The 21,146-nt window shown below is 39.6% G+C and overlaps 3 protein-coding genes across 5 annotated transcripts in view; 1 reads left to right on the top strand and 2 right to left on the bottom strand.

The window, feature by feature from the left end:
• The window catches only part of LOC308400855 (uncharacterized protein), a 218,367-nt gene that overhangs the window by 183,036 nt on the left and 14,185 nt on the right, over positions 1-21,146 (top strand). The window lies entirely within an intron of this gene.
• The window catches only part of LOC308401503 (uncharacterized protein), a 32,016-nt gene continuing 20,412 nt past the window's right edge, over positions 9,543-21,146 (bottom strand). For all 3 annotated transcript variants that reach the window (XM_080889735.1, XM_080889733.1, XM_080889734.1), the window contains 2 exons: positions 10,315-10,482; positions 9,543-9,882 (listed from right to left, as the gene is read on the bottom strand). In XM_080889735.1, the coding sequence (XP_080745861.1) occupies positions 9,560-9,882; positions 10,315-10,482 (491 nt within the window). In that variant the 3' untranslated portion in view covers positions 9,543-9,559. The remainder of the gene's footprint in view (positions 9,883-10,314; positions 10,483-21,146) is intronic.
• On the bottom strand, positions 10,476-13,567 carry LOC308400945 (tripartite motif-containing protein 16-like). Its single transcript, XM_080889009.1, has one exon. It carries the CDS (start codon positions 13,550-13,552, stop codon positions 11,879-11,881), a length of 1,674 nt encoding a protein of 557 aa, XP_080745135.1. The 5' UTR covers positions 13,553-13,567; the 3' UTR covers positions 10,476-11,878.

The following is a 21,146-nucleotide window of genomic DNA, read 5'->3' as shown; positions in this document are numbered from 1 at the left end:
GAAAGCCTTGATCAAGCCAGTATTGTTTCTTCACAGAGCCAGCACACCATAACAAAAAATACTTTTGTCAAATCCTATAATTAACTTCTTTAATGATCATTTTGCAGGTTGTAAAAAAACAGAAAATACATTTTAAACAATAAATTGGAATTAAATTATTTGGTGTTGATGAGATGTAAAATCATCAAAGAAACTTGGATTTATTACTTGTAATCTGAGAAACTCATCTCTACAGCTATAAATAAGTCTTGTGTCTGCACTTTCTTTCTGAATTATGGCAAACACCACATCAGAGGTGGTGCTGTCAGTGCCATTCCCAACTGTGTTGGGTGTTAAAGTCGATCTCTGAGTTGATCAGCAGCTGCTGTAAAAGACAAAAAAAGAAAGAAAAGAAGAAGAAGAAAGAAACAGTTAACATATGTTCATGTCCAGCATGAGCACATTTTGATGTTTGTCTTACATGCATGAAATGTGTTTTAATTATGAAAGCTGATCTTCACTAATAATAAAATTCTCAACAATTAAACTCCATCAAGTGCAGATTAAAAGTCCAGCCAGCAAAAGAGTGAAAATTGAAAAGTCTATTAATTCTACTGAATAAACTTACCAGTGATTTTGAGATCACATTTTGCTGAACCTGAGGAGTAGTTAGTAAACACTGCACAAACATAAAGACCTGAGTCATCACTCCTGAGTCTGGACAGTTGAAGTCTGATTCGTCCTTCTCTGAGGGCGTCTTTGTCACTCTGGACTCGTCCTGAAAACTTTTCATCCCGAGACTCTGACACCTCAAAATAATGAACAAAATTGTACAAGACTACTATTTTTTCTTCAATTTTCTGATAACAGAGGACACTAATCAAAGACATGTCATCTATGATGGTGAACGTCCACTCCAGTGTGATGTTGTGGTTCTCCTCTGCCTGATAGGAGGTCTGTGTCACATTGACTACAAATGATCCTGTTGAGGAGACAGAGAGGGAAAGAGAGGAGCAGACACACTGAGAACTGGAACAAATCTGTTGTTGAGCTTTATCATAAAGTGAAGCTGTAAACTAACCAGAGACACATGAGGTGAGGATGATGAGTAGCAGGATCTTGCAGATCATCTTCTCCCTGTGAGAGGAGACAGAGGTGAAGAGTCACCAACACATGAGGTCAAAGGTCAAAGGGAAAATCTACAGTCTGACTTCATTCACTCATCACAACATCTGATTCTGTTCATGATGCTGATTATTACACTGACTGACCAAAACTACATGAACTACAAACACAGCATTGGAAGCAACCAGAAGAAAAATTTGCTCTCAAAATATTTGACATATTTTTTTTATATTCAGAGTTGCAAAAATATATATCTGACACAAGGTTTTCTATATGTTTCAACATATAGAAAACAGCAACACTGTGAAATCTGTTTTCTGTGATGGTGTTAAAAGGAGTGTTTACCATCAAAATGTAGATGCTATTTTTGGCCTGTATTTATATAGCGCTTTACTAGTCCCTAAGGACCCCAAAGCGCTTTACACATTCAGCCTTCCACTCATTCACACACTGGTGATGGCAGCTACATTGTAGCCACAGCTGCCCTGGGGCGCACTGACAGAGGCGAGGCTGCCGGACCCCACAGGCAGCCTCGCCAGTAGGCAGTAGGTGAAGTGTCTTGCCCAAAGACACAACAACTTAGACTGTCCAAGCCGGGGCTCGAACCGGCAACCTTTTGATTACAAGACAAACTGCCACGATCGCCCTTTTTATGAAAATAAGTTCGAAATCAACTAGCACTATAGTTCTCTCTAGATTTTTTGAGCTTCATTTCAAGGATTTTTTTTTGTACCTGTTACTTAAACTGAGAATTTTTTTTAACTTTTTAAATGCTACAGACACACAGAATGAACTACAGTCCTCTAAAAGCATTATGTTAATGACACAACCTCTTTAACTCTTTAAAGCATTAATCATAAAATAATTGGCAGAAAATTAGAGTGAAAAATGTAGTGTTTATTGAACCTGACAGATAAAAAAATAAATATGAATTTGCATCACAAGTGTTTTGGTGGGAAAAACAAAAATCACATTGATGATATAGAAATCTCAAAAACTTACAAATTCTCATGTATCTAATAATTTACTACTACTTAATCCTACTACTACTTGTACTAATAATAGTCTATGCACATTCTTGTTTTTTCATCACTAACAGTTGCAATAGAAGCAGAAAAACATTATAAAAACATACATGGGTTGCTTCTTCCTTTCTCAGATTGTAACAAACACCGTTGTCTTTGGTTGTCACTGCCTCCAAAAAATGCGTAATTTAAACTGTTAACATGAACCTCGTTTAACAAAGCTCATCCAAGTCTGTGCAGAGTACAGGGTCCTCTTCCAGACTGCAGAGTAAGCAACAACTGAGTTTGTTAACCCCGAGATAAGAGAAAGTGAGCAACTGATGCAACAGGCTAAATTCAACAAATAATATTTGAGCTCACATATCCAGTCACATCATTAGACAGATAACAAGCTACAAGCTAATTTTCATTTAAAGGAGTCATCACCCAGTTCAGAATAAACTGACTTGTTTGTTGCAGCAGTGTGCCGGGACACTGACAAAAAATGATCAGACAAAAGCAGGTTCCGAGGAAATACTATTAAGTATTCACTGTTTCTGTGAAAAGTTAAGTCGTGATTTTTCAGATTAAAAAAACAAAAAACAAATAAATAAATAAATAAATAAATCCAGAATTTCAAGTTTCAAGTTGTTCATCTGTGGGAGTAGTACAATTATTATTATTATTATTATTATTATTATTATTATTATTATTATTATTATTATTATTATTATTAATTAATTAATTAATTAATTTATTTATTTTTTACAGTTGTGACTCCTGATTTGTATTTTCGGTCTTTTGTGAAGTCATGAACTCCCTCAGTTCTCTATAGGGATTGAACGTTTATAACTCCAGCAGTTTTGCCTATGTTGCACTAACCAGGGAGCAGCAGTATTGGGTCCTGGATTCGTGGGAATTCTGTTTATCTCCCTTACACCAAATCATTCTGGTATCACCAAAAATGAGCTTAGAGGTACGGTGTGTAAAATCTCAGCACTGGCAGTAGAGTGCTGTTAGCCTCTTGTTTTAGGCAGCATTAGAGAAACCTTCTATGACGTGGATCCAACATAACTGCACTTGGAAACTTAGCAAAGAAACCTTCGTGCTATGAGAGAATGTATTCAAACAATTTATCAGAGGGAAAGTGTGATTTTTTTCAGACACTGGAACCTAGCATTAGCTGGCATCATGTTAGCTTATAAGCAGCTCTTGTTATTAAAACTGTTTATTGTCAGCTGTTAAAAGAGGGGAGAGTCGCATGTGTAACTGTGACAATATATGGAAAAAAAAAAAGCTTGCTTATTTATGTTTTTATTTGTTACTGCATATGTGGTCAGTCTCTAGCTACATACATAAAACAAAATTAGGAGTAGGAGAATAGACGAATGTTGGCTTTATATTTTTGTACAATAAACAACTGTAAGACAGAAAATGTTTATTTGAAATACACAAACCTAGAGTGCAATAAAGCATGTGTACTCAAGTTCAGAGATGAGTGTTTGACATAAGTTGCTTTTTTTCTATGTTGTTGCACTTTATTTGATCACATTTGGATTTATAAATCTGTTTCTTATCTGCAAGTTCCATGATTACCTTTGTAGTAATCAATTCAGGAAGAAAGATTTTCCACGTCTTTTTCCTTTAACCTCTTTAGACTCCTCCTCCCAGTAGCAACATCCAGTCAGACTCTCTCTACTCAGGACCTGATAATATTCAGTTAATCTGTCTGGATGATCAGAATAAGACTGTAGTTCCATCCATTCACTTCTGCTTACCCTTTTAGGGTCCCCTGGGGGTGTTGGAGCCTATCCCAGCTGAGCAAGAGGCAGGTTACACCCTGGACAGGTTGCCAGTCTGTCGCAGGGCTAACACATAGACAGAGGAAACCAGTCACACTCACATTTACCCCATTCAGACCTATGGGCAATTTAGTGTTTCCAATTAACCTATCCCCACTGAGTGCATTTATTTGGACTGTGGGAGGAAGCTGTAGGGATTTAATGTGAATATTTTAAGAATCCAGCTCTGGTCTTTGGCTCTGGTGGTGACAGTAAAACATCCATCATGGGGGCGATCGTGGCTCAAGAGTTGGCAGTTCGTCTTGTAGACGAACTGCCAACTCTGCTTTTACCATATGAACCCTCGCGGACCCTGAGGTCCTCTGGTGCTGGCCTTTTGATTGTCCCTAAAGTCAGGACACATACTCACGGAGAGGCAGCTTTTCAGTGGTATGGTCCTCGTCTGTGGAACAGCCTGCTGGAGGAGCTCAGGGCCGCAGAGAACGTACATGTTTTTAAGAACAGGCTCAAGACCCACCTTTTTAATTTAGCTTTTACTTAGCGTTTATTTATTTTATGCTTATTTATTCTATCCTGTTATTCCATTTATTAATTTAGGTTTTACCTAATATTTATTGATTTTGTTCTTATTCATTTTTTAATCTTCTTACTCTATTTATATTTATATTTATATTGTATCCTGTTCTTATTTATTTTATCATTTTACCCTGTATACATCGTATTGCGTCATATCTCCAGTGTTTCCTCAGAGGGCGCTCTCTGCACCGGGGCTGTGATCGACCGTGGCTGCTGGGTCTCTGGGGGTCCTCTCAGCCTGGTTGGGGGGCTTTTTTGCCTCCCTCCTGCTGTGTGCCCAGCCCGGAGGCTGCGGTCTGTGGCCGGCTCCCGGTGCAGACGGCTCCCTGTGATAGTGTTTCCTCACTTGGCACATGCGTACCCAGCCCAATTTTACTCTTTAAGTGTGTGTGTGTGTGTGTGTGTGTGGGGGGGGGGGAGATATGTGTGTATTCACATTGTTTATGTTAATGAGAGTGTGGGGAGTGAGTTGGAGGTGGGGTGGGCTGCTTTTAACCATGTAAAGCACTTTGTACTACATTTTTTTTTGTATGAAAAGTGCTTTATAAATAAAGATTGATTGATTGATTGTAATCGGAAGGTTGTTGGTTCAAGCCCCGCCTTGGACAGTCTCGGTCATTGTGTCCTTGGGAAAGACACTTCACCTATTGCCTACTGGTGTTGGCCAGAGGGGCCGATGGCGCGATATGGCAGCCTTGTTTCTGACAGTCTGCCCCAGGGCAGCTGTGGCTACAACTGTAGCTTGCCTGCACCAGTGGAGAAGGAACACAAATATTATGCATTTTGTATTGAGCTGAAAAGGAACAGTTTGTCCCGGACTTCAGCTAGAATGGAAAAAGACACAACGCTGGAGTTATTCTGCGTTTTTATGCTGCACAGCTGTTTCTTCTTCTCTCATTCTCTCCCCCTCCCTTTCCTGTTGCTACTTCAATCACAAAACTGATCAATGGTAAATGGTAAATGGCCTGTATTTATATAGCGCTTTACTAGTCCCTAAGGACCCCAAAGCGCTTTACATATCCAGTCATCCACCCATTCACACACACATTCACACACTGGTGATGGCAGCTACATTGTAGCCACAGCCACCCTGGGGCGCACTGACAGAGGCGAGGCTGCCGGACACTGGCGCCACCGGGCCCTCTGACCACCACCAGTAGGCAACGGGTGAAGTGTCTTGCCCAAGGACACAACGACCGAGACTGTCCAAGCCGGGGCTCGAACCAGCAACCTTCCGATTACAAGGCGAACTCCCAACTCTTGAGCCACGATCGCTCAATGATCAGCTGATCAGCATTTCTAACACAAGTCCCATCTCTCTTGCTTGTTTACCTTTTAGGCGACATGAATGAGTTGAAGGGAAGTTGTTGTGATATTTTGATACCATGGTAGCATTTACAGGATATTGTTTTATTGTGATATTATACAGAAAAGAGTTACTCAATAAGGCCCATTTAATAGTTGTTTTTCTCTTTCTCTCTGACCCAAGAATTGATGTGTAAGACTCACAGGCTGGTACCCCAAGGTCGAAAACACCACAGAGACGAGACCACTTCCTTACTCCCATCCTCCCTTCTTTATCTCTTAGAAAAAGGCTCGTTAAAGGCCAGGTGGTTTGTTTCAGAATTCACTAATGAAAGAACTCTGTATTCTATGTCTAGGAGTGTATTTTGCTGGGATGATCATAAATTGTAGCTGAACTGATAAACTACACACAGGATACTTCTTTGCTCACAAGGCAGGAAGACGTTTCCTTATTTGGTCTGTACCGGTTTGAACTGAGAACTTGCTGACACACGAACCTTTTTTTCCTCTATATAAGCTGTTATGTACTAAATAAACCTTTGAGTCGATTGGGAAGGCAACCTAAAGCAGTCTCTGTTTTCTTGTTCTCCCAAGCTGCTCCCGAGCTCGTACTAACACGCTGAATGGCATACCTGAGTGTTACTTTAAATAATTAGGAATCTTAGAAGGAAAGGACAGAACTCTGCTTATCGCTCGTGCCTTGGAGGGAAAACCGGGATGGACATTTTTTTCCTTCAGAAGTTATAAGCTGTTTCTGAGAGACAAATAACACCAGGATCCTTTTCTAAGTCGCTGACAGCTGGTAACTGTGCAGGGGCGGGTCTAGCAAAGTTTCAAGTTTCAAAGTTCATAAGATCACATTAACATTTGTATCCCTGTATCAACAAACATGCCATATCGGCTGAGTTTATTTGCAGCATATCAAACATCTGCGAACAAATATAATTGTATAATGTTGTTCTATATAGTGTGCAACTGTTAATATAGAGCGTTATTAAATTTATTGCTAATGCAATCATACGGCATATTGACTTCTGTGGAAATTTTAGATGGCACTCCTCATCAGAAAGGTTGCCTACCCCTGGTCTAAACTATGAAATTACTTTTATGTCATAAATTGCACACGACAAAAAAACAAAAAAAACAAAACATAATTTGAGCCAATAAATTCATTTCACAGGGGCAATTAACTCGCACAAACCACCAGAAACAAGCTGTTGGCCTCACAGCTTGACAAGCTCCAGTCATTGTTAATGGGAGACGTACACATGGACCAAGATAACTACATACAGGGAGTGCAGAATTATTAGGCAAATGAGTATTTTGTCCACATCATCCTCTTCATGCATGTTGTCTTACTCCAAGCTGTATAGGCTCGAAAGCCTACTACCAATTAAGCATATTAGGTGATGTGCATCTCTGTAATGAGAAGGGGTGTGGTCTAATGACATCAACACCCTATATCAGGTGTGCATAATTATTAGGCAACGTCCTTTCCTTTGGCAAAATAGGTCAAAAGAAGGACTTGACAGGCTCAGAAAAGTCAAAAATAGTGAGATATCTTGCAGAGGGATGCAGCAGTCTCAAAATTGCAAAGCTTCTGAAGCGTGATCATCGAACAATCAAGCCTTTCATTCAAAATAGTCAACAGGGTCGCAAGAAGCGTGTGGAAAAACCAAGGCGCAAACTAACTGCCCATGAACTGAGAAAAGTCAAGCGTGCAGCTGCCAAGATGCCACTTGCCACCAGTTTGGCCATATTTCAGAGCTGCAACATCACTGGAGTGCCCAAAAGCACAAGGTGTGCAATACTCAGAGACATGGCCAAGGTAAGAAAGGCTGAAAGACGACCACCACTGAACAAGGCACACAAGCTGAAACGTCAAGACTGGGCCAAGAAATATCTCAAGACTGATTTTTCTAAGATTTTATGGACTGATGAAATGAGAGTGAGTCTTGATGGGCCCGTGGCTGGATTGGTAAAGGGCAGAGAGCTCCAGTCCGACTCAGACGCCAGCAAGGTGGAGGTGGAGTACTGGTTTGGGCTGGTATCATCAAAGATGAGCTTGTGGGGCCTTTTCGGGTTGAGGATGGAGTCAAGCTCAACTCCCAGTCCTACTGCCAGTTTCTGGAAGACACCTTCTTCAAGCAGTGGTACAGGAAGAAGTCTGCATCCTTCAAGAAAAACATGATTTTCATGCAGGACAATGCTCCATCACACGCGTCCAAGTACTCCACAGCGTGGCTGACAAGAAAGGGTATCAAAGAAGAAAAACTAATGACATGGCCACCTTGTTCACCTGATCTGAACCCCATTGAGAACCTGTGGTCCATCATCAAATGTGAGATTTACAAGGAGGGAAAACAGTACACCTCTCTGAACAGTGTCTGGGAGGCTGTGGTTGCTGCTGCACGCAATGTTGATGGTGAACAGATCAAAACACTGACAGAATCCATGGATGGCAGGCTTTTGAGTGTCCTTGCAAAGAAAGGTGGCTATATTGGTCGCTGATTTGTTTTTGTTTTGTTTTTGAATGTCAGAAATGTATATTTGTGAATGTGGAGATGTTATATTGGTGTCACTGGTAAAAATAAATAATTGAAATGGGTATATATTTGTTTTTTGTTAAGTTGCCTAATAATTATGCACAGTAATAGTCACCTGCACACACAGATATCCCCCTAAAATAGCTAAAACTAAAAACAAACTAAAAACTACTTCCAAAAACATTCAGCTTTGATATTAATGAGTTTTTGGGTTCATTGAGAACATGGTTGTTGTTCAATAATAAAATTATTCCTCAAAAATACAACTTGCCTAATAATTCTGCACTCCCTGTATGAAAGAAGAACAGCTTTCAGTGACAATAACCAACTGCAGCCACAAGACGGCAGTAACATAAATATATTAAACATTAAATGAAAGTGAGGAGCTTTATGACTGTGCTGTCTGAAATGAAAGGAGAGACATCGCTTTACTTTGGTACATTTAAATTTATCAGTATTGTTTAAATTTGACAGGGCAAGCTTGTCCTGATGGAATGCCGCTGTCAGAAACACAAAGAAAAACCTGTGTTAAATAAGGCAGAACACTCTGTTATGCTGCTTTCACACATTTGAGATTATCATCTTTGTAAGAAAAAAATCATAATCATAATAAATCTTAAAAAACACATGAACCACACTTAAATCAATAAAATTAAACAATGAACCAGCAGAACAGGAGCACACTGAACTTTAACCTTGGTGAAATGTCAGATCAAACTTTCCCTGTTACAATTAACATAATAAGGTAATAAACTGAACAAACAATGCTGACATTTCTTTACTGTTCTGGGTCTAAAATATTGACTTAAATATGGATCATCTTTTCACTCAGGTGTCCAGCAATGACTCACAGTTTTCCCACATTTTACAAGTATGAACATTTAACCAATATGAATTCTCATGTGATTCTTTAAGTGTATCCTCTGGACAAATCTTTTCCCACAGGTACCACAGGAATACGGCTTCTCACCTGTGTGAATTCTCGTGTGTGTTTTCAACGTTGATGGGTGAGCAAATTTTTTTCCACAGGTGCTACAGGAATACAGTTTCTCTCCTGTGTGAATTCTTAGATGTCTAGTCATTTTGTATTTATTCTGCAAAGTTTTTCCACACATGTCACATTGTACAGACTTATTCTTTGCGTCCGTTCTACTTTGACTGACTGACACAGGAGTGTTGTCTACTCTCTGACTGTGACTTCTCTTTCTGTGACGTCTCTTCTTCAGCTCTGCATTTCTAGTTGATCTTGAGTCCACATGCTGATTTTCTTCATGATCTCGGCTCTCTGCTTCAGGAGAGCTGGGAGAAAGGAGCTGCTCGCTGTTTGGTTCTGGTTCACTGTGGGCACTTTCCCCATAAGCAGGAGTCTCCATGAAAGTACCAGTCTCCTGCTTCCCTCCTGACTGCTGCACAGTTCCTCCTGTTCCTCTTTAATCTGTGGAGGCTCTGGGTCCTCCTGGTCCAGACTAGAGTTCCTCTCCTGGTTACAGACCTGCTGGTCGGTTAAAACCTCTTCTTTCTCAAAAGCATGCTGATGTTGGACATCTGAAGGCACAAAGGGAAAAAAATTATGGCAAAACAAACATCTGAGAAAATATTTAGTGGCCTGAACTATTAGCAGGTCTCTACATAGCGAGCATGTTGCTCACATATGCCACTAAAGTGTAAAAACATGACAAATTATTCGGGCACTGATGCAAATGTTTAGTTCTGACACTCTTATTAGCAAAGTTCAAGGTTCAGCTTCATATGTGAATATCTGTGATGTATGAAATAAATAGATGTTGTTGTTTTTTGTTAAATGACTGTGGATGTCTCGATTGGCACAGTAATAAGATGGCATGCTGGGGCAGAGCTCTCTTACACAGTGGTAAATGTTTTGGTTATACTTGAAATGCCATGAAGTGCTAACCACTGTTCCTCTGTGACACCCATGAGTAACATTTACTGTTAGTAAAACGTCACAGTTTTACATACCTATTCTGTATAACTTTATCTCAGGTTTCCAGATGGTCTCCTTCAGTCCAAGCTGCTCTCCCTCCTGACTGCTGCAGAGTTCCTCATGTTCCTCTTTAATCTGTGGAGGCTCTGGGTCCCACTGTTCCCACTTTGTTAGAGATTTACATGATGAATTCACTGTAGGAACTAATTACAAGGTCAAAGATAAACAGACACAAAACACATGTTTTTATATGTGAACAAACAGAAATATGTTAAACATATAAATATACATTAAAGCCACTAAAGTGTCTTATAATCCCTGTTAACACATGCCTGCTGACACATGATACACAGTAATATGTGTTTGATTACAACCTGAAACCTGTTAATGTTCTGATTTAACAGCAGATTTCTCCACATGCAGGGCAGAGAAATTCCTGCCTTCCACCAAAAGTGGAAAATATATTTGTTTGACATTTTAATCACAATAACAAAGAAATAAACTGTTGGTAGATCCACTTTTTAGGAAGATGAGTTGATGAAGAAGAGAGCGTTCAGTGGAAAAAGGCCAGTGAGTTCATGTAAATGCTGCTTCTGCTGTAAGAAACAGACCTAAAAGTGAACAAATGCTTCATGATTTTCATTTCTATCCATCATCTTGAACACTGACTATAAATGTGTTCACTTCATTATTGTGTGATTTGGTTTCTTCACGTGTCTCCTTCAGTGCAAATAAAGGACTGTTAGAGTGTGTGCTGTGTGTTTTTCTGAAGCATGACAATCCTTTCCAACAAGTATTTCCAGCTGTTTGTCTCCACTCTGCACTTTAGTCTTTCTTCCTGTCATGTCTGTGTTTGTCCACCAGGTGTCTCCCTCAGCTCATTTTCTCCAAATCAGAAGCATCAGATTTGTGGAGACGCTCTGCCTGCCAGACACAGCTCAGGGCAAAGAAACATGTCTATCCTCCACAACATACAGGCCTGTATCATTTATTGTCTGTATTTAAATGTATAAATGATCGAGTGTGATCAAACATCTAAAAAAAAATTACATTAAATGTCATCACTCTAGATACAATTAAGAACAACTAAAAAAACTTCAAAGATTCCATTTTTGTTACATTTTAAAAGTTCAAACCTCAAAGACATTAAGTTTACAGTCATATATGATCAAGAAAATCAACAATCTTCACATTTCAGAAACTGGAACCAGCTTTAAATGTGACTAAAATAATGATAAAACAATCAATTCTCTAATCATTGACTAACTGATGAATCACTGCAGCTCCAATATATTGTTGCATTTGACAACCCACTACAGCAACTACAGAATAAAACCACTAACCAGACTGATGACAGATTTCAAACATGCTGAATATGAAGAGTAGTATCATTTAAACTCACATGATTATCAGCCATAAGAACAAATTCAGATTTATATTGATGTAAGGTATATAAATGTAAGTACAGTTTGAATCAGTGCAATATTATTTTCACACATCAATGGACCACTGAACTTCTCAGCTTCTAAAATGTAAAGCCTCATTTAGAAACTACACAAGTACATATAATGGTCAGGGATCAACATGAACCTGTCTTCTCTATTTGACTTTAATCAACTCTGCAGTGGCTCCATCAGAGTAATAAAGATAGCATAGTCCAGCATAGAGCGGCTGAGTGAATGTGGTCTGGACTCTGTGGAGGAGAGTCATGGTTTCAGAGACGCTGTAGAAAGACAGAATACCTGCTCTGTGATCCAGGTACACTCCTACTCTGGAGGACCGAGGACCTGAGAGGACAGTTTGGACTTTGTTGTGAAGAAATTTATAACTGTCTGTGTCACAATATAATGCCCAAGATTTGTTATTGTTTCCAAATACACAGCCCAACCCTGCTCTGCTGATATTCTTGTATGCGACTGCTACACGAACTGCTCCCCCTCTCCACTCCACCTCCCAGTAACAACGTCCAGTCAGACTCTCTCTACTCAGGACCTGAGGCCATACAGTGAATCTGTCTGGATGATCAGAATAAGACTGTTGTTGTTCTGTTCTTGTTACTTTTCTGTTCCCCTCAGATAATAACAGACGTCTGTGTGCTGTGTTTGGATCCAGTGTGATTTCATGTGAATATTTTAAGAATCCAGCTCTGGTCTTTGGCTCTGCTGGTGACAGTAAAACATCCTCTTCAGTGACTGTCAGTGAGATGTTTGTCCATTCCTCTCTCAGAATGTCCTGTAGTTTATCTCTGGTCTCTGACACAGCTGCTGTCACATCCTCAAAGTAGCTCAGAGGACGAATATTGATGCTGGATGAGTGTGTAGACTCACTGAGTGCTGACAGTGAGGGGTAGTTGTGTAGAAACTGGTTGTGATCCTCTGTGTGTGAGAGCTGCTCCAGCTCGCCGTCTTTCCTCTTCAGCTCAGCGATCTCCTGCTCCAGCTTGTCCTGAAGCTCTTTGACTCGACTCACTTCAGTTTCCTGCTGGGATCTGACCTGCTGCTTCACATCAGAGCTTCTTTTCTGGAGGAGACGGATCAGCTCAGTGAACATCTTCTCACTGTCCTCCACTGCTTTATCAGCAGAGCCATTGATGGCCTCCACCTCCTGTTGAAGCAGCTTCACATCTTTCTCTCGCTCCTGGATTCTCTGCTGGATGTTTAGTCGTCTCACCTCGAGCTCCTTCTGCTTCTCAGTCCTTTCTGCTGCAGCTGGGACTGTTTCATGGCCTTTATGTTCATCCATCGTGCAGAGATAACAGATACTCTGCTGATCAGTACGACAGAAAATCTTCATCACCTCATCATGACGAGAGCAGATGTTCTCCTGGAGCTTCTTGGAGGGCGCCACCAGCTTGTGTTTCTTAAACTGAACTACATCATAGTGAGGTTGGAGGTGTTTCTCACAGTAAGAGGCCAGACAGAATAAACAGGACTTGATGGCTTTCAGCTTCCTTCCAGTGCAGAAATCACAGGCCACATCTTCAGGTCCAGCATAGCAGTGATCAGCTGGAGCAGCTTGGAGTCCAGTCTTCTTCAGCTGCTCCACTAAAGCTGCTAACATGGTGTTTTTCTCCAGGACAGGCCTCGGTGTGAAAGTCTTCCTGCACTGAGGGCAGCTGTGGATTCCCTTCCTGTCCTCTTCATCCCAGAAACATTTAATACAGTTCATGCAGTAGCTGTGTCCACAGGTTGTAGTCACCGGATCCTTCAGTAGATCCAAACAGATGGAACAAGAGAAGGTTTCTCGGTCCAGCTGAACTCCTTTCTGTGCCATTTCTCCTCTCAGTGTCAGCGACTGTGTGAGTTTCACTTCCTTATAACTGAAACTAGTCTGAACTCTGATCTCAACAACATGTTTCTGCAGTGAATGGAGCCTGTCAGCTCTTACACGTCACCACATGTTGGTTACACCCATCTTCAAAGTGAAGATCTGAAGGGGAGGGAACGAGGAAACACGTGGACAGAGAGGAGGTGCTGTGTTTAAGAGCAGGAAGAAGAGGGAGGGTTATCAGGCTGTGCTTCACTCCAGGAAGAGGAGCAGTTTGAGAGCGATACTGTGTGTTTAACCCTTTTTATTTACTGCTCACATCAACTTTTAAGCTTGTTAACACTTTCTTCTATAGAAATAAACTTCACTTTAGAAATGTCAGAGTTCTCACTGAAGTTAACAAACAGTCCTTCAGTTTTAGTCAATGCAGGAGGATAATGATCCTCTTTTTTTTTTTTTTTTTTTTTTTTTTTGCCTGTCCCGTTTGGCTCTTTTGCCATCAGAATTGTTGTCTAAAGGCAAAGAAAGATGCCCAACGGATTTACTTTACCAAATTGACCATCCCAGCCTTGCCATAATGGTCCATTTGATTCACCTTTTATTGTTTATTTTATTTTCACTTGCTGAATACGGGACAGACTTGACTGGGGGAAAGAAGGGGAGAAAGAAAGAGGGAAAGAGAAACAGCTGAGAAGAGGGACGGGGGAGAAGGGCAAAAGACAAAAACCAACAGAACGGGCAGAAAAAAAAATGCATCTATCAATCACCTGGATCACCTGCTGAGAAAGAAAAAAGAGAACAAGCAGAAGAGAACAAGAGTAATAGAATAAACAGCATCACAATGATATATGTGAATATGACAGTAAATACTAAATGTTAAACATTATTGTGCAGCACATAAGATCAACAGAACACAGTGTGCTTTGAGGTAGGAGCCAAAAAGGGTGTAGTTTGTGGGTGTGATCACCCGTGTGTACACCTGTGAGCATGGACGCGCTTGTTTTTTGTTTTTTAAAAGGTTCCTTCATGTAATAATCTGCTAGAGGGTGTGGGGGGGCCACAGCCCCGTCCTCCAGGGCGTGAAGCAGGTGTGGAGGAGATCAAAACTCCAGACATCCAGAGGCCCCCAGAACACAAGAGACCAAGGAAGACCAACAGAGGGGCAGCTGCGCCACTGTCCCGCCACAGCCTGGAGCTGCAGGTGTTTTTCCAAATGTTTGTTTTGTAATTATGAAAGTTCATAATTGCCACACACAGACACACTGATTATTGTCTGAAGTACATCATTTTGGTTTCAGTTTTAAGGATTTGGATGTCATCAAAGTTGTTCATTGTGTGAACTTTAAAGTCCTCTTCTCATCCTTAGCAGCGATGATCTGTGGAGGAGTTCAGCTGTGTTGTTATTAACGTCAGAGACGTCACTGAGCACAGTGGCAAACACATCAGTCATGGTGCTTTTTATTTTGAGGTCAGGATTATTTTACAGTGGGGTTTTTTAGAATATTTTGTTTAAGGACAGTACAGCAGAGGCTGCTTTTTGCTATAATGTATGTCTGTACCAAAGTATAAAGATATTACAAAAACACATTTATCAGGATTTATATTAGACTTGATTTGGCATGAAAGCTCACAAACAGCTGAGTTCTCACTTTTCATGAAATTTAAATCTACAGCTCGACTGTTACTGATATTTTGTTTAAAGATGAGATTTGATTTCCATTGTTCTTTATTGTCTATTGTCTGGCATTTACGTCAGCAGGTGCAGGAGCAGTCCAACCTGTATCACGATTAACCCCACACACCCAACCCAGAAACTCTTCGACCTCCCCCCTGAGGCAGGACTATGCACAGCTTCTTCTCAAAGGCTGTAAGAGTGGTCACCTCCAAACCTCACTGGCCTCATTCTAGCTTGCTGTGCTGCTGCGCTGGTTTTTAAAATGCCACACCTGGGTCTTTTGAGGAGGATAATGATCCTAAACATACAGATAAGGCAGCGACTGACATGATGCTTATGTTGCATTTAAGTTTATGTTCATTTCAATTGTTTCTGTCCCTCAAACACCATCAAAGGTGAGAGGGTGCAGCAGGTGTAGTAGTTGATATATGAGGCAGTAAACAAATTAAATGGTTTTCAAACACATTCATCTCCATAAAAATGTGATAAGTGTTTTGCAGGAATAATAAAAAGAAACTCTGATCCTTCTTTAAAAGTATTTTTCTGTTATCATGGTTGAGCTGATCACAACTTCTACAATCATCTTGAGCAAGGACGTGGCTAAATACAGGCATGTGAGAACCAGTCAATATTAGCCCTTTATTGACCAAGTATCAGGCTGCCTGGACTTATTTGGTATTTTTGGCTGTAAAATGGCCAGAAATCATACTATAAGTGAATGTTTTTGCCCCTTTCTTCAGAATAACCTCAGCTTTTTCTGGCAGTCATTTTACATTATTGTACTGTTATGACAATGGAACAACAGTTTAAAGTGGAAAAAAATGGACTATTTTTTCAGATTTTAAAGTTAAGTGGAAACTGATATTCAGCAGGAACAAAACGTAACACGACATCAACTTCAAATATGAACTAAAATAAATATATACAAAAAAGTTTTTGAGCCTAGGCCACTCAGGTTTTTAAATCTCCAGGCCTTTTTTAGGGCATTGCCACTTCCCCACACCTGCTTCTCTGCTCATCAAGTTGACTTTTTTCAGACAGAAGAAGCTTGTGAACGGTTTATGCTATCGTAATACACCAAGCCCGTGATTCTCAGAAAACAATATTTCTTATAAATCAGCAGTATAATGCATCATAAAACAATATCATCCATTCACAATAAATCAGCAGTCTAATGTAATACAAATTAGAGCAGGGCGATATGGCCAAAAATATTTATCACGATATATATTTGAAAATTTGCAATAATGATATAACTGACGATATAATTGATGCGAGACAAAATACAACTCCACAACATTACTAGCGCAAAAAGACAACCTTCCATTTATTTTCACTTAAACAAGAAGCTGGTTTTTATGTACATTAAAGCTTTATAAAAATTTAACAGTGCAAATGCAAATTCCTTGCTGAAAGTTTAACCAAAAGGCATTTCCAGTAGAAATGGGCTGACATATCCTAAGCATAACCATGTATAATATCCACTGAAGTTAAAAAGAGGTGCTTTGCAACATTAAACTGCAGTGTGCAGTACGCATTTTGCGGACCATGAGGTGCATGGGATTATAAGGCACATTAAGCGAAACAAAGCAGTCAGATAAATCAAACTTTATTCAACTCATTCTTCTTGCTTCCTCCACTTCTGTACCATTGATTCATTAATGCTGTATTCTAACACAGCTGCTCTATTCCCATGTTGTTGCAGTATATTAATGACTAACCTCGTATTGTGGATGGATTATCTCAGTTGTTCTCCTGACTGAAGTTTGGTCCGTTTACAGCATCCTGCCATGCGATTGCATTTGTCTCTAACCATGAGGAACCTTCACGTTAACTTTTATAAGTGGAAAAGTGTTAGTGTTCGTCCTCCAGCTTCACTGTTTATGTTATGCTAACATAGCTGTGTCGCTAGCGATCACGTAGCACATCATTATATACCAGCTAGCCCAACTTCAGTAACCCTACAAACGTCACTGCTGTTTAGTTTCCTGTCTTCATTTATGTTGGAAGTGATAGCAGAGCTGTACGTTTGAATTTTTTCAGAAATCTCTCAGTCAGAACATGCTATATCATGCTTAGGTAACTAGCGAAACTAGCGAGCTAACTTCCACTAGCTTCCTGCTAACTTCTAACTCCGTTAAATGTAATACATTTGGTTTTCATGGATGCCTGGAAGTTAAACTTCATAGTTACACCTGGTAAAGCAGCAATGCTGATCGTTTTATTAAAGATGAAAGAGTTTAGACAGTTTTTAACTCTCAGTGATGCTGCAGTGTTCGTTTGACCTGAAGAGGGGGGTTTAGGACCCAGATTACTCCCAGATTTAAGAGCGACAAATACGAAAATAACGACGGCCGCTTGCATGTTCTGCAAAAAAAAAAGTGCTTTGTCGTGTATCTGACGGACAAACACCAAACCAGTTCCACATCACTGAAGTTGCACCATTTTTACAAACCAATTCTGGTTCATCTGTTTCACTCAACAATCGGCCATGTGCGTATGAAAACAAAGGCACTGCGCATGCGCGATATTTCATTTTCCTATCGTTGCCTAACATTATACCGATATTACCGTGAACCGTATAATATGGCCCAGCCCTAATACAAATCAGTTTAATAAATGTAATAGTTATCCCCTTCTTCTAATTCAGGAGAATAATGCAAACTAAAACTACATAATAATTTCACAATCTTTAATCAGGGGTTTAACTTGGCATAAGATAATGTAATAATCTGACATTATTAAGAGTTTATTTTTATGATTGTGAAATTACAATATATGAAATATCAGATTTTCATCTGCATTTGGGAATCCTCACCTTCAATGCCATTTTTTATTTGGTTTGGTTTCCTGTGTATTAAGTCGTGCAGCCACCAGGTGTCGCTTCTTTGTCCTTTCTTTTCAGCTAAATTCCATTTAAAGTGGAAATTTAAGCAGCTCCAGGTGCTTCCAGCTACTTTAGAGTCTTTTTTTTTTCTCGTCTAACTTTATCGACTCCATGTGGATATTTATGGGAATCAACCAGTGGTGTAGCTGAATTATGGACTAATGAATGAAGCCTTTGCTGTCATTAACATGTCACTATAGCAGTCCCTACTGTTTCTTCTTTCTCTGTTCTTCTTCAGTCTTTCTTCAGTCTTTGTAGTTCAAATGTGGCAGATGACATTTTATTCAAACAATTCTGTACTCAAGTTTTTTTTACTGTAACACTCATATAGAAGTTGGAGCCTACGTCATCAGTGAGTCACAATATACATCTTGTATTCTGTCCGCTGCGTGCGTGGTTCTGGTACACGAAGTGACAGATAGCTAAACATATGCCGTAGGAAATGAAAGCGTTGAATGAGTCAGACGTGAAAGTAAAGTTGAGGGCTGTTTACTTGTGTCTTTATCAATGTACATCTTACAGTGCTTTCCCAGAACTTGTGAAACTACAAAAATACAAAAAGAAATATGTTCAATGAAGAATTATGCATTTGCTTCACATGGCGAACAGATCTAGGCATTTATATATAAATCTCTCCAAATATGCATAAAATCAATAAAATATACACCACTCACTACTCATGAAGATGAAACACAATTCAAACTTACAAACAAAGCTTCTCCATGGCATAACACAGGTGGATGCTGAAGGATTAAACAGGGAGACTTCTGGTATGCCTCATTGTGCAAATCCCAATACAAAAAAGGCTTCCTGCATTACCCCACTCATGTGACCCTAAACATCCAATAGGAAGGAATACAAGCCAAACCACAGAAAAAATCACTTGCCCGCAGACTCCAAGCTAACCACTAGGAGATGCTAAAATTCTCAACGTGCACATAACATTACATCTTGTATATTTCATCTAATTTAAGATAAGATAAGATAAGATAACCTTTATTAGTCCAGCAGAAGGTTGCAGCTCCCAGTGTTTTGTTGGAGACTTTTTGCTTCCCCTCTTTGGTCACACGTCAAATCAGTTCAAGTTTTAAACGCAATCACCTTTATCCTGATCGCAGCGGTCTCTTTCAGACTGACAGTGGCCCGTATGCAGTGACAGCTCTCTGACTGTGAAAATGATATGAAACAAATGCGTTGGCCTTCACAGTCATCAGCAGTGATGGGAATAACGGCGTTACAATTAACGGCGTTACTTTTTCAGTAACGAGTAATCTAACTAATTACTATTCCTATCGTTACAACGCTGTTACAGTTACTAACAAGAAAACGCGGTCCGTTACTATTTTTCAATAAACAGACGGTTGAAGCTGTGTTCAGCTTACCGCATCTTATATCAGTTGCACGGAAGTAGCTGTAAGTAATCTGGGCGCTACAGCTTTAAGCAGCTGCGTGTGCTCCTGCGGACGGTAATCACGATCACTGTCTAGCACAACACCTGGAGCTAAGGGGACAAAACAATTGCATGAGTGCTGCTGTTTGACTGAGGAAGAATAAAGTGGTTGTGGTAAGCCAATCACATGACCACTTAAAGACGAAGCAACAAGTTGATATATACCAGTTTATAAATTGTGTTGATAGGCCACGTAAACCAGAGTCATGATAAACAATACATCGTTTATTCCTCAATAGTTTCGTCACGTTTACTGTCTAAGGACAGCGCAGCAAGCACTCTCTGCTTATGAGCAAAAAACCCACCAAAAAACAGGAAGTTTTAAGAGTGACGGTGAGAGAGAGAGAGAGAGAGAGAGAGAAAGAGCAGAAAAAGAGAGAGAGAGTTTTGAGATGTGATAGATTTGTGACGTTTAGCGTGTTTGGGGTGTGTAGTTAATGTGTTGTCTTGTGTAGTTAATGTGTTGTCTTGTGTAGTTAGTGTGTTGTCTTGTGTAGTTAGTGTGTAGTGTTGTGGATAGTTTTGTGTTGTGTGTCAGAACAATGAGGCAGCTGCTGTCTCCAGGTAGAAACAGGAGTGATACACCTGCTGCTGTCAGACCTGCAGGTATCAGGCTGTGATGTTCTCCTTTATAGTGGACAGAAATTATTTTTTTGGAGTGGCACAAATAATTTGTGTTGCATCTTATTGAATGAAGAACAGCTGATTGTTCTGTAAATAGTTTGAAATGGTTATTTAAAAAATCAAGGTAAAAGGTAAATGGCTGCAAATAACTTTGTTTGCAAAACTTGTGCATAGGATTTTAAAATTGACAATTTATATTTGCATTTAAAGTTATGAAATATGATTCATTAAACATGTTTGTGGTTGTTACAGTAAAAAATACAATTTTTCTACTCTAATTTTATGTTTTTTGTCTGATTTTAGATCAATTGTGTTAATACAGTATGTCAAAATGAAACCATAACTGTAAATTCAGACACGTGAGGTTGTGCTGAAAAGGATGATACCAAACAAGGCGAAGTAAATAGTTTTTAAGGGTAAAATGTGGAGGGAAAATCAAAAGTAGTTAAAAATGGCCAATTATACCCTGGACCCCAGAGGGCTAAAGGTTTTTTTCAAATATTTTCATGCCATGCTTTGTAATTAAAATGACAGATATTAAAATCCAGTATATTTATATTTCACTAAATATGTGCAAACTATTCAGACAGAACACATATGAGCAGTATTGTATTACAGTGAAGACAGCAATGTTATCAAACTGCTGCAATCATTTGTAATATCCAACTCTGTGGGTTACTGAAATTGAAATGTAAAGTTAAACTGAAAGTAGGAGAGTCCATTTGCAAAGTAAACACTTAGATATTTTGCTGGTGACCTTGATGTGAAGGACTTTTCCATTACATCTTTCACTACTTTGACATCTCCCCGAGCAGCCAACGCACAGAGATCACACATTTCTGTATTCTCAAGATTTGTGTTTTCTGTAGGAATAAGTTAACTTCACTTTGAGACACCCTGAGGATATTTATAAATTCAGTGAGATGAGTTAAAGCTTAAAAAAACGAAAATTTATTTAATCTTA

The sequence above is a fragment of the Rhamphochromis sp. 'chilingali' genome, assembly GCF_963969265.1.
Source record: "Rhamphochromis sp. 'chilingali' genome assembly, chromosome: 1".
Lineage (NCBI taxonomy): Eukaryota > Metazoa > Chordata > Actinopteri > Cichliformes > Cichlidae > Rhamphochromis > Rhamphochromis sp. 'chilingali'.
The sequence above is the reverse complement of the archived record's forward strand: the minus strand, read 5'-3'. Positions and strand labels throughout refer to the sequence as shown.

Coding starts and splice junctions, on each gene's coding strand:
- LOC308400945 (XM_080889009.1), bottom strand. CDS start 13,552: ATGGCACAGAAAGGAGTTCAGCTGGACCGAGAAACCTTCTCTTGTTCC.